The sequence below is a fragment of the Callorhinus ursinus genome, unplaced genomic scaffold (assembly GCF_003265705.2).
Source record: "Callorhinus ursinus isolate GAN/ISIS: 27379988/994484 unplaced genomic scaffold, GSC_fseal_2.0 scaffold70, whole genome shotgun sequence".
Classification (NCBI taxonomy): domain Eukaryota; kingdom Metazoa; phylum Chordata; class Mammalia; order Carnivora; family Otariidae; genus Callorhinus; species Callorhinus ursinus.
In genome coordinates this window covers 6,127,013-6,140,535 of record NW_027397132.1, presented here as the reverse complement: position 1 = coordinate 6,140,535, position 13,523 = coordinate 6,127,013, and the positions used below count along the sequence as shown (strand labels likewise).

General features: G+C 58.9%; 1 protein-coding gene across 4 annotated transcripts in view; it reads right to left on the bottom strand.

Annotated features, from left to right (window-relative positions):
- The window catches only part of PRKAR1B (protein kinase cAMP-dependent type I regulatory subunit beta), a 77,743-nt gene that overhangs the window by 22,255 nt on the left and 41,965 nt on the right, over nt 1-13,523 (bottom strand). For all 4 annotated transcript variants that reach the window (XM_073886386.1, XM_073886385.1, XM_073886384.1 and 1 more), the window contains exons 5-7: nt 10,382-10,443; nt 9,900-9,946; nt 3,387-3,545 (exon numbers count right to left, since the gene is read on the bottom strand). In XM_073886386.1, coding sequence (XP_073742487.1) covers nt 3,387-3,545; nt 9,900-9,946; nt 10,382-10,443 — 268 coding nt within the window. The remainder of the gene's footprint in view (nt 1-3,386; nt 3,546-9,899; nt 9,947-10,381; nt 10,444-13,523) is intronic.

Genomic DNA, 13,523 nt, shown 5'->3' with positions numbered 1-13,523 from the left:
GTGAGGATGGTGATGGTGGTAATGAAGGCGATGATGATGGTGGTGGTAGTGATGGTGGTGATAGTTGTAGTGATGATGATGATGGTGAGGATGGTGATGAAGGTGATGATGGTGATGATGGTGATGAAAGTGATGATGGTGATGGTGATGGTGATGATGATGCTGGCAATGGTGATGATGGTAATGGTGGTGATGACGGTGATGAAGGTGATGGTGATGGTGATGATGGTGATGATGGTGATGAAGGTGATGATGATGTTGGTGATGATGATGATGACGGTGGTGATGGTGGTGATGAAGAAATGGTGATGATGGTGGTGATGGCGCTGATGGTGGGGTGATGGTGATAGCAGTGATGAGCCTTCCTGGGCACAGTGGAGGAGGGCTGACAGGGAGGATCAGCACACTCCCATTCCAACTAGAGATCACCCATACCCCCCCACTCTTAGCCCAGAGTCACCCCCTCTGGGCCTCAGTTTCCCCATCAGAAGAATGGACAGACAGCACTACGTTCTCTGTGTCTTTGACCTGGGCTCCTCCCCACCTTCCTCCAGACTTCCCACCTCAGCCCAGCAGGCTCCTTGTCTGCTTCCCACTGAGACACAGAGGGAGGGCTACCAGCCTCTGGATGGTGCATGAACATTGGGAGTCCATTCATGCGCCAAGAGGGAGGCACCCCTTGGGCGCTCTGTCCCAGAGAGGCTGGCACTTGACTCCTGCTTCACGGGTACAGGGCGGCCTGAGGAGCTTTTCCATTCTTCACGCAGGGAGTGGGAACCCCACACCTGACCTAGGAGGGACGGACGGGGCGGGCACAGGCAGTGCTTCCTGACCCCCCTCATTGCAGATGGGGACATGGAGTGTGGCCCTGCTCAGTGGGGGTCCTATGCCACACGGAGCAGCAGAGGCAAGAAAAGGGATGTTTGAGGGAAGCTTCTGGATCAGATGTCCTGGGATCCCTATCGCCTGAACACATAGGGAGGGGCCTCCTCCCTGGAGACACCCCTGGCGGTTCCCCGCCACCCCCATCTCCCCCTTGGCAAGTCCCAGTTTAGTGCCAAGTGAATGCATGGTGGGTCCACTTTGCATGACGGATGCATCCAAATCCGCCCAAACCCAGGACTGATGCAAACACGGGGACTGTCCTGCAGGACACTCCCTTCCGGGTCGGCCAGCACTGTCATTTTCTTTCCCAAGACACAGAAGCTATGCAACTCCCAGCACAGCCATGGCTATTCTTAGCACACAGGGATCCAGAATTAAGACAGAGGAAGTGCCAGCAGCCTCGGTGTTTTGGGAACTTCCCTGAATACAAGGTTCCAGCCACAAAAATCCCACAGCCAAGAAGGACTGAGCACTGGGGATGGTGAGAAACAATAGCTTATGCAACATGGGGCCAGGTGCATGCGGAGGGGACTGCGGGCGGACAGAGGCTGCTGGGCCCTAGCCCAAACCTGCCCCTGCCTGTGGGAAGGAGGGGGTAAGGTGCCTCAGGGCGCCCCACCCACGAGGCACACAACCTCTCCTGGAGAAAACAGGAGTTAGCAAGTTGAAGATGAAGAAGAGAGAGAGCTTGGCTCCGGAGGCAGGGACATTCAGCTGCTCTCGCCTGATGTGTCCACGGCTCTAGAAGAGCCCCTGGCACACAGCAGGCACTCAGTCAATGCTTACTGAGTGCACGGATGACAGGTTCCTCATGCGCATGGAGCATCGCCCCCAGGACTGCACTGAATTCTCCCTGGGTTGTGAAAACTGGGGCGTTGTGGTGGGACCAGGGTGGGCGAGGGACGCTGACGTTCCCGAGAGGGGCAGCCTGAGCAGGACTCCATATCCAGGCTCCCACCTGACTGAGCCCTGAGGCTATTTTAAACTACTTGCAGACTGTCCCCAGGCCTCCCCCAAAGCACCCCTGCATCACAGCCCCTCCCTGGAAGCTGCACTGTCCAGACCAATCTCGGGGGGACAGTCAAGTCCCAGAGAGCATGTGGGGGAAGCCAAGGTCTCCCGGCAAGGAGCTAACCCTGGTCACCTCCCTCTGGACCTGTCGGGACCCTTCCTGGGGTCCAGGCCCTCTGGGATGCTGGGTCTAGCAGATACGCTCCCTGACCCACCCGGAAAAGCACCTGTCCCAGCCGTCACCACCCGGCGAGCCTAGGTGGCTGAGGAGTGAGACTTCCAAAGGCCAGGCGCTCAGCTCCGGTGGCCTCTGCCCAGGGATGGGGAGGGATGGAGACCCTCGACCACTCTGGGATGTCCTCGGACCAGTGTGGCCGGCCCAGAGCCTTCTGGCTTCCTTGCTGCTCCCGGAGTAGGATGGTTTCCACCCTCTCCGGGACAGCCCCGTCAGCTGCAGAAGCTCCTCTGTTCAAACCCCTGCAGGGCTCCTCCCACACACTCAGGTGGGAGTTGAGGGCTCTGTGTTAGCCGTACCCCCCCCACAGGACCCCTGTATCCCCATCCACGGTGGTCTGCCCACTGCTCCACGAGCATCCAAGCTCATGCTGCAGGGTCTTTGCCCAGACACTCTTCTCCTGGATATGCTGGTTCCTTGCTCAGAGGCCTCGGCTCCAAAGCTGCCCTATCCCAGGAGGAGTTCTTCTGGGCCTTTCTATAACACAGCAGCCCCCCCCCCTTCCCCTTCTCTGCTGTAATTTTCTCCAAGGAATTGTCGCTACCTGAGGTACGTGTTTGTTCTCTGACTCCTGCACTAACATGCTGGCTTCCAAAGGGCAGGCTCTGCCCCTGTGATGATGCTCCCTGATCTCAGCACCAAGAACGGTGCCTGGGCAGGTGGTGTGTGTGGGATGAGCACTGAGTGGGCACACGAAAAGCCTGCCTCCTCTCCCCAGGGAGGGCCTCTCCGTTCACAGCTCACCATGCCCCCGACGGCCACACAGGGGCCTGCGCCCACCCTGCACCAGCGAAGAGTGGATGTGGCTGCACAGGAGAGAAAACCTAAAATGACAGGGGCAAAAACACCCAGGGGCTGACCCCCACATGAGGACATCTGGGGCCAAGCAGTCTGGCCCCGCTGTGCTGGGGCTACCAGAGAGCCAGGCTCCTGGCATCTCTTTGCTCCACCACCTTGATGAACGGTTTCCATCCTCAGAGTCACCTCATGGTCCGGAATGGCAGCTGGAGCTCCAGCCATCACAACCCCATTCCAGACAGCTGAAAGGAGACAGGAAGGGCAAAGGGGCCTTCCTAGCTGCCTGCTTACCTTTTAAGAAGTTTCCAGAATCCTTCCCACACTTTTCACCCATCCCATCAGCCCTTTTCTATCACCCCCACTTGGACAAAGCCAGGGTTCCTGTGAGATGATTGGCTGTGTGCCAGACCACCACCCCCCCAGCCCTGCTGAACTCCTGTGCCAGGGAGCCACTCACCATGAGGATGCGCCGATAGCTGTCCCGGTCGATGCCCCAGAGCTTGAGGTCCGTCTTGGCTTTCACGGTCGCTGCCCTGGGGGTGCCATAGATGAGCGCCAGCTCCCCAAAGCTGCCCCCTTCGCTGATGCTGGTCACCCACTCTCCGTTCACATACACCTTCAGGGGACAGAATAAAAAACGTCAGAAAGGTCACGGGGGATGTGTGGGGTCACAGTGGCCTGTCCTGTACCGGGAGCCCTCCTCCATGCCTGCCAGAGGGGGCTTGGCAAGAAGGGGACATACGGCCACAGCCCCCAGACTCCCTTGCCCACAGGCACAACTTCCCACCAGCCTGCCCAGGCCTGTCGTGGATCTCTGCCAGCCATGCTGCCTGCCTCACCCCCAACCCTGTGCAGAGTCGCACGTGGCTGGACCAGCACGATGGCACCCTCTGAGTCTCCGCCCTCCACAGGCAGCGAGACGGGCCTGCATGGGAAGCGGATGCACCATCCAGTGCTCCTGGTCTGTGCAGAAGGCCTGCCTGCCTCCCTCCCAGCCTTCAATTCAAGTCCTCATCTGCCTTGGAAGGGTCTCGGGGCTGGTCTCCCCAGCTGCACACGGTGGGTCAGACTCGGTGCTTCCTCAGGCACCCCTGCTGACACCTTCCCGGGTTCTGCCCCCAGCCCACCCTCATGGAGCCATGCTGACGGGGCCTCCCAGCCTGGGGCCGTAGCACCCAGCTCCCGGGGCCTGGGGTCGGTGGAGTCGCTGCCGGGGCGCCGATGAGGCCCAGCTGAGAGGGGCCCTTTCAGCGTGCGTGGGTGACCCAGCACAGTGCTGCCACTATGCATTGACCCTGCACGTTCCGTATCGCGCAAGAATAGTACAGATTGTTTATTATGCGGTGCCTATGCAGATTCCGTTACTATAAATTGACACAACGCAGCTTTATTCCCCCAGTGTGTCAATGAGCTTGAAGAATAGTGCCCATTGCCAAAATGGGTGTGCATCGGGAAAGAACGGATTGCCGTGAGTCATGGACGCCATTCTTACTGAAATCAATGACTCATTATCTGGGCAATAACTGAGGCACAGAATCGTGTAGCCGCAAGAAAACACCATGCATGTGGTAACTCCGTAACGTGAGTGAGTGAGGGTCCCGGGGGACCCGGCCGACCATGAAGCCACATGGGAAGGAGACCACAGCTGCAGAGAAGCAGCCGCCCCGCAGGGGCCTGTGTGCGTGTCCCCGCCAGCCTCCGCCAGCCTGGCCGAGCGCAGAGCGCCTGCTCCTGGGCCTGTGTTCTCGTGCTCCCGCAGGGAGGTCGGGCCCCTAGGTCCCCAGGGCAGGAGTCGCCAGCTTCCACACAACGAGGCTCTCCCCAGGGACAGGAGGACAATGTCCTGTCCTTCCCACGAGGTAGGGATGCATGGTCCAGGAGTTTTAGGGACCACAGACGACATCCTCCAGAAGCTGCTCTCCTGGTCTTCTCAAAGGGGACCGAGAGACTGTGGGGAGGGGGGCGGTGACAACTTCTCAAGGGTCCCGGCAACCCGGCCCCCCGCCGGCCCTCCCCATACTGTGCTTTGCTGTGAAATCCTGCCCACAGAAATCTGACTCACAAACACCCATGTGCCTGGATCCCAGCTCTACAGCTCGGTGACGTCGGCACTGCTCCCCCGGGACCCCTCAGGTGACAGGTCCCCTCCAGCGACCATGGCTCCACGAAAAGGAATCACAGGGTGCATCCTTCTGTTGCTCTGCATGTGAGCTGTTGGGTTTAGTGGGTGCCCGTCCTGTGGGGGGACGCACGTTTCCTGCAACTTCTCCAGGGTGAGTGCCGGGCACTCCTGTGTGCACAGATGTTGCTAAACACTGTTCCCCAACAGTTGAACCAAATGGCCCCCCGAATAGTGCACACTGCACGTCTTCCCAGGGGCCTCTTCAAGTTGGGGCAGTGAAGGGAGCTTGGGAACGTGAGTCAGTGGTTGGGAGACTCTGCCTGACATGGTAGTCTGGGGGGGTTGGGGGACCTCCCCCTCATACCTGAGGGTCACAGAAGCCACCCACCTCGAACAGCTGCTGACAGGGGCAGGACACCCAAGAGCACAGGCACTCAGGGGACAGACAAAGGAGCTCAGCAGAGGAAGCAGGGCAGGACCCAGGGGAACTGGGGGACCTGGGGCCCGGAGTGCATCATCACCAGGGGCCGCCGGGGACCCCCTTCCTGCCCAGAAGCCCAGGCCTCGGAGAACTCCCTGAGAGGCGTCAGAGAAAACCATTGTGCAGAGCCCCAGACGGGCCCAGGAACACACTGCAGGCCGCCCCACAGAGCACAAAGGGGCCATCCTTCTCGGGACACTGGCCTCTGTCACTGCGGCCAGTGCAGCACTGGGCCCCACCCCAGCTGGCACGCAAAGGGGCTACTTCTTGCTTTGTTTCATTTTTTGTTTCTTCTTCTTTTAGAAGAAAAATGGTGGGAGGCCCCACTGGGCTACACTTACGGTCCCACCATTGACAGTGACTTCTCCGGCTAAGCCCAGAGCTCCCACCCAGCTGTTCTGCATTCGTGCATTCATCCATCCATCTGTCCATCACCGCCAGTGTGAACTGAGCGCCCCTCTGTGCCCTGCACGTTCTAACTGCCGGCAGTCACCAGGGGAAGGCAGGCGGGTTCCTGTCCACGGGGACTCCAGCCAGGAGAAAGACGGCAGGCACAAAATCATACAAACACACATTCATCATGAAGTGCGCTCCGGGCGTGAAGAGAGCAGGAGGCAGTGTTCAGAAGGACCACGGCAGTGACTGTGCGAGGAGGGCTCTCCATGAAGGAGAACTTGAGCCAGGCCCTGTGCGTCCAGGGCCAGCGTGCAAAGATGTGGGAGAAGGGTGACTGAGGTAGAGGACAGGGTGTGCAAAGGCCCTGGGGCCACAGTGAAATGGAGGGCACTGGATGCCACATGACCCAGCAGGAAGAGAAGCCCAGGGGGCAGGAGCCAGGGTGGGGGAGGGAAGGGCTGGGATGTTATTCTAGAAGCAAAAGGAAGCCACAGAAGGTTCTGGCACTTCATCGGGTTTGCGCTGTGACGCTCCCTCTGGTGGGGCCGCCGGAGGGGGAAAGGAGCGGGGAAGTCACTCAACAGGCAGTTGTGGGCAGCGGGCTCAGCAATCCCAGCGGCTGGGTCAGAGCCCGGGAGCCGAGGCCCAGTGACCAGCGTGGCAGCAGGTGGCTATGACGTGGTCCACACTGGACAGGCTGCTTCCGCTCCACGCAGAAGGAGGTGGAGATGGTGATCGGACCAAAGGCACAGGATCCTGCTCAATCAGATCCCGAGTTGGGGCCCCAGCATCTGGAGCCTCAGATGCAGACCAGGGCTGAGGGAGCATCGTCCACATGGCGTGCTCGCCGCCTCACTCTGCCACCTGCCCTCCCTGACCTGGGCATCTTGGGCCAGCGCTCTGCTCCACAGGAAACAAAGACGGGCTGGCAGAAACTGTCTGGGCAGCGGAGACAGAACACCAGGGCCCAGAGTTATCCGTGTAATCTAAGCAGGCGGGGGGGGGGGGGGCGGGCGGCGAGTGGCCAGGTTTCTCACACCGCCTGGAGTTGACCTGGCACTCCGGCGTGCCCCCGGCTGTTCTGCCTTCACAGATGGTGAGGAAAAGTTAATGGCCCGTCTCCTGCTGCCTCCCCAGGCTCCCAGCACAAGCAGCGGGCGCAGCCCTACCGCGAGCGGGCACCTGTGTCCCGGGCCCTCGGCGGGGCTGCCCACAGGCACCCTGAAGGGAGCAGAAGCCCGCCTGTGAGCTGCTCTTCCCGCCAGGCTCCAGCACCTCGAGCCCCAAATGCCAAATGCCCAGAGGGTATTTGGTTGGTTGCTGCTCACAAAGCAAGCCCCCCCGCACAGGTGTCCCTCCTGAAGTTCCCGTCTGCAGAACCTGGGCCACGCGGGCTCCACTTCCATTCAGGTCCCCTCCAGAGGAACCCCGAATCTGTTCTGGCGCATGGCCCTCCCCCACGTCAACCACACTCAGGTGCTCATAGGGTAGGATTTTGCAGGGACCCTGAGCTCCCCTCCTGAAAATGGAGCAGGTGTGTGGTTTGTATAAAGGCCACCACCACATGGGGTGGCTCTGAGTTCCCTGTCCCCCAGGTCCCGAGGACAGTCCTTACCAGCTGACCACACCCAGGCTGCCAGGGCCTCAGCAGAGAATGAAAAGGGCGTGCTGGGGTCCCCAGATGCGCTCTACGGTGAAACAGGGGTTGGAAGGCCCCAAGATACTGCAGAAAAGCTTCACAGCCGGCTCCGGGTGAACCAGTCAGTGATTGAGTAACAGAAACATCCTGATAGCATGGGCAGGAGCAGATGCTCGTACCCATAGCAGCGAGATGCATGATGGCCAAGGGGTGGGAGCGATGCAGGTGTCCAATGATGTGAACATAGGAACACAGTGTGGTCCATCCACATGACAGCCTTAGAGGGAACCTGCCCCCATGGGGACAAGCCCCGAGGATGGGAGGTGGAGGGACACCAACCAGGAAACAGAAGGACACGCACGGGTACCCCACTCCCACGAGGTCCCGGAGCTGTCAGACTCACAGACACAGAGGGTAGACGGCGGGGCCGGGGCTGGGGGAGGGGGTGGGGGTCTGTGCGTCACGGGGACAGGGTCTCTGTGTGTGGGATGGAATGTTCTGCAGCCAGATGGGGGGATGGTGCCCCTGAACCAGACGCAGAGAAATGGTTAAGATGGCAAATTTTATGTTACTTGTATTTTACCAATTAAAAAAAACAAAAAAACAAAAAACCAGAGCTCCAGGGAAACGCTGAATAACTGACCGCGACCCACGGAGCCAGACGGCCATGCCCTGGGGTGCCCTGTCCCAGGGACGCAGCTCAGAGGCCTCATGCCCACCTCAGAGGCTAGAAACCGGAGGGAAGCGGGTGGGGCTGGAGCCGGAGGGCGGGAGGGTCCCAGCACAAAGGAGGGTCCCAAAATAGTGAAGGCCTCGCAGGATTAGGGAGGAGCCAGGCCTCAGACAGAACTATGTTCCTGAGCCCTAAAATCGGCAGCTGAGTATCCTTTTAAGTAGAAATGCTATGTTCCATGAATAAAACAAATTGGAAGATATTTTTATACTTAGAAAAATGGATTATAGCTCTTGGCAACACACACACTGCGGTGTCTCTCTGGAAAACCATAATTTAAACTGAACCTGGTGCTTCTGGCATTGGTCACCTGGCCAGTCCCCTAGGGCGCTGCTGGTCAGAGGGCAGCGTCCACCCTGCAGAAGAGGAGGGCATGCGCAGGATGCCCACACCCGAGCCCAGCCAGGCAGAGGGCCAGGCTGGGGTCCCGGGGGAATGTGCCTCCTATGGGGCTTCGGCACTTGGTGAGCCCCTCACCCCCATGAGACCAGCATCGCTGGAGCCTAAGAGCCAGGGTCAGCAGGCCCGACACTGTCCTAGGCACGACCCTGGGCCAGGTCAGCCAGGTCGCTCCCCTGCATCCTGGAAGGCAGTTTACAGAAAAGAGCACACAAACGCAGCGCTCGGGCCTCAGAGCATCTGTGAGCAGTAATAACAGTAATTATTATAATACATATCCCATAACTCACCCCAGCTAGCCCACATGCCACTTTTTCATCCCAGATTCCTGACTGAGCTCTTTTGATTCCCTTAAATGTGGCCTTCACCCCCAGTGCTGCACTGCCCGGTGCGTCCCACATCACAGGAGGGCTCCCCGCCCGCCCTGCCCACTGGGAACCCGAACAGGCTGGTGGGGGACCCCGACGGGCATCGTGGGGCGGCCCCACAAGTCACTGCCTGTCCCTTCAAGGGCTGGCTGGCCCAAATTTGAGACTATAGCTGGACTCAGACATCCACCCACGGGCCCGGACATCCTGGCTCAGGCGAGCCAGGGTCCAGTGAGCGCCTTAAAGCTGCCTTTGTACCTGAGCCTCTGAGGCCGGGGCTGGGGGGCTAGATCTGCCAAGACAACATATTTGGAGAACTCTGGTTACAAGAAGGTGACCTCACTTTTCCCACTCCCCAAACCGCCTCCATGGGTCCCTGGCCTCAAGAAAAGCCAGCTATGGCCCCTGGCACGGCGTAAGGTGGCAAGCACAGGGAGCCTGGGGAGAGCCCGGAGACCCCTCCCGCATCTCGAGGGGGCTCTGGGGCCGGGCTCTGGGACCTCCCTTGAGGGGGTGGGCAGGCGGTCCCATCAGGATGAGCAGGCCAAGCCAGCCACTTCCTCCCTCTGAAGCGTGCTGGGAACAGTGGAGCAAGACAGCAGAACTTGACAGTCTGCAAAGAGACGCCGTCTTGTTGGACCTGAGGGCACTTAAATGAATGTAGGGGGGTGTGACGAGGCGAGCGGCCCACACTAAGCAGCTGAGTGGCGGGGGTCGGCCCAGAGCTGCACACCCCAGCACCGCTGTCGGGCACAGCGGGGCCCACAAGCTGCTTCCCTGACCTGGCCGTGGACACAGGCGCTGTTTTCCAGAGCAGGTAAGAGATACTCACATCTACTTCTCCTTGGTCGATCACATAGAAGTTGTCTCCTTGGTCCCCTGGAACGAGAGAAAGCAGAGACTGTGCGCAACGCGGAGGGTACCACGTGGGGTGCCTCTAGCCTCCCTGTACGCAGTACCTGCAGCTTCGCTTCACGGAGGCCAAGCAACTCTGGGTCCCACCCATTTTTCCCTTAATTTTTTTAAAAATAAAACTTGTACAAACACCATGAGGGTCTGACACACATGGACACAGTGACGTGGCCAGCACATGCTCCCATGCGCGATCACCTATGTCTCGCGTGTGGTGGGGCACCTGCAGTCCACACTTGGCCCATCCCAGGGTTCGACTCCGTCAACGAGAGTGCAGAGCGACGTGCTCTGGTCTCATTAGTGACTTTCCTTGAGGGTGGACAACGGGTTTTGTGTTCACACCCTGGGCATGCCCACGGCCCACGGCCCCCGCGCTCTGGCTCAGAGAAGCAGGGAACGTACCTTGCTGTATGACGGTCTCCCCGGCGATGTGCGTGACAGGGAACATGGCGTCGAAGATGTCACTGGAAGAGAAAAACGTACCACGTGTCAGAGCTGAAGTGATGCAGGGCACGGGCACCCCAACGCATCACCTCACATGGAGCAACCAGCTCGGTTCCCCCGGGGAAAATGGAAAAAGGAAATCAGGGTCTTTCGTAAGCCTGCTGTCCAGGCACCAGCTCACCACCTGGGGATGCTTCTGTGCGGGTACAGACGGGATGGAATCACACTGTACACATTGCTTTGGACAAAAAAAACAAAGTAACAACATAATGCAAACAAAGTAACAACATACCCCAAGAACGGTTCTCACATCTATAAACATAATCCTACCAGAACACTGCTTTCTGCATGCTTCCGGAGGAGACGCTTCTCCTCGAGGGGCGTCCTGAGACCCCAGACGCAGAACAACGCACAGAACAATGCGTTAGACACGCAGAAGCCTGTGAGCCTGACTCTGGCTGTGCCAACAGGCAGTCTGGCCATTTAATTTCCTAAATGTGGCAGTGGAATGGACCAAACGGGCAGGACATGGACAGCAGGGAGGTGGAGTGTGCCCACTGGGGACCCCTCACCTCTGCTGACTGCAACCAGGACGCAGTGTCAGAGGTCAGCCTCATGCTCCCATAATGCAATGGCCACCTTCAGGAGACAGCACCACCCACGGGTCCCCAACGGAGAAGTGGGCAGCCGGGGCCCCGCAGTGGGAAATGCACACTGCAGAGCTCTGAGCGGCCTGCCTCCCCTCGCCTGGCTGCTGAAACAGAAGAGTCTTGGAAACCTTCGCCCGACTGCTCGGGCTGAACCAACCTCAGAGGTGCTCACAGGTGCTGGACGCAGGCTGAGTGCCGAGCCTCCAGGAGCAAACGCAGAATGAGAGACACAAACCACCCTGTGCCCTGCGACTCCCAGGCTCCAGAAAACATTAACAAGTCCTTCTTAAAGTAGTAGCTGTTTTCACCTCAGGGGTGGGGGTACTGGTGCGTGGCAGGGGCCCCTCCCCGCCTCCTCTTCCCCCCCCCGGCGCGGACCTAGCATCTGTCCCCTGGCCAGGGCTGCACTTCTCAGCCACACCTTCCCTGGGGGAGCATCTGCAGATGGATCTGGTCTGTTTTCCAAACTGCATTTCTTCAAAACCACAGCATCAGGGATCTCAAAATGAGCGGATCTTTAAGAAACGATTTTTCAACTCCTACCTCATTCTTTAAAAACTTTAAGTAGTAATGGTAAAATATTTCCACAAATGCCATTAGCAGTGACGCTAACCCCAGGACCCACCACCATGCAGCCTGGGCAGGTGTCTCAGGCAGTGGTCAAGCCACACAGTAGGGCCCCAGCCCACTGCCCTCCACACACATGGCCGGTACGTCTGCTGCACATGGACGAACCCGTGAAAAGGCCTATGCTTATCATTCACATGAAGGTCCTGGTTGCAATTCTTACATTTTGTCCTGTGTTTCTTGATGCGTGTGTACATGGAGACACGCAGACCTGGTGAATCCCCTAGTGGCTGCCCTGCCTGGGCCTGGCCCAGCACCCCACCTGACCAACACAGGCTTCCCCCCTGGGGTATAGAAGGAGCAGCCCAATCTGTGAACAGCAAGGCCAGAGAGCCCAGCCCCACTTACCAAAAAGGCCTGCTAGCCCCATTTCCTTTGGAAGAAGCTAACGTCCCCAGTGCCCCCCCAGCTCATCACCAAGGCTTGGACACAGGTGGTATGCGGGACAGACACATGCACTCCCACCGGCTCAGCCCATCCCCCGCTAAGAGGCCCCCCTCCTTCCCCAACTTCTGTGTCTTCTCAAAACCCAATCCTTCCTGCTTCTTAGTACTTAATGGCATTAAAAGGCCCTGCCTGCCTCTGCCACAAAAAGAAAACCGGTTTTCTATTCTAATCTGGAAGTGACCTCTGGAAGGCTTTACTGAAGCTGCCACCCGCATCTCAGAGAGTCTGACACGTGGGTCCTGTCGCCCCCACCAGGATCACCAAGGACACTGGGCTTGGCACTCAGGCATCCGGGACTGTGCCAGGCCCAGGGACACAGTGCCCAGGGCTGCTAAGACACAGAAATGTGAAGACATTACTGTCCTCACTCCATGAGGCCCCAAGGACGGGACCAGAGCAGGCCAAGCACCCTTCATCTGTCCGCTTGCTCTGAGGTCAGACCTGCGGCTGTCTCGTCCAGACTAGGAAACCAGAGATGCTAAGTACCTTTGCCAAGGCCCGCAGCTGGGAAGAGGTGAGGCCGGGCCGCACTCCTGCCTTCCCGTGCAGGGCTCTGTGGGGTGCCGGGGGCTAAGCAAGGCCTCCTAGCATGGAAGGGGAGGCGTGTTGGGGGGCACAGGGCCTTCCATGTCTCAGAGAGCAGGTGATGGAGGGCCCTGATGCCAACCCCGGGGAAGCCACTGGCCAGGGAGGGGCGCTGGTCATTGCCAGGAGGCAGGGCCCTCCAGTCCCAGAGGCAGCCCTGTCAGAGAGGCTGCACCCTGCCCTCTGCTCTCAGCCTGACGTGGGGTCCTCGGGCTCCTGAGCGGCCCCCAGGCCAGAGCAGGTGTTGCTCCCTCAGTTGCGGGGAGCAGCCGACAAAGGGGTGCCCGCCTGCCTTATCCCAGTGTCCCTGTGGCCCTGTGGGTGCTTTTCACCAGGACACCCCCACACACAGATCCGAGGCAGCCCAAGCACCAAAGGGACCGTAAGGGTTGGACCAGGAGTGATGGGGGCAGAAGCATCATCTGTTAATTTTGCTTTAATTATAATTACTTATTGGTACTGTTGGTTTTTGTCCCTCTAGGTCAGGGGCTGGGTCTCAGCCCTGCTGTCCCGTGGACATCTCTGGCTTCCGGTTCTGCCCAGGCACCCCTTCCAGAATAAGGTTTTACCTGCATAAAATGGAATAAATAGAAAAACCAGCAAAATCAACAATATGGAAACACAATGGTTAAAATGTTTAAAGAACCAGCCTGCAGCATCGTAGCCCGGGGTTTGTCCTCCTGCATCACACAGCCAGGGTGGGGCATGCCCAGCGACCACCCCAATGGTGAGGGAGCCACGAGCACAAGCCTCATTTTCAGACAATCTGCAAGAGCCAGGATGGGATGCAG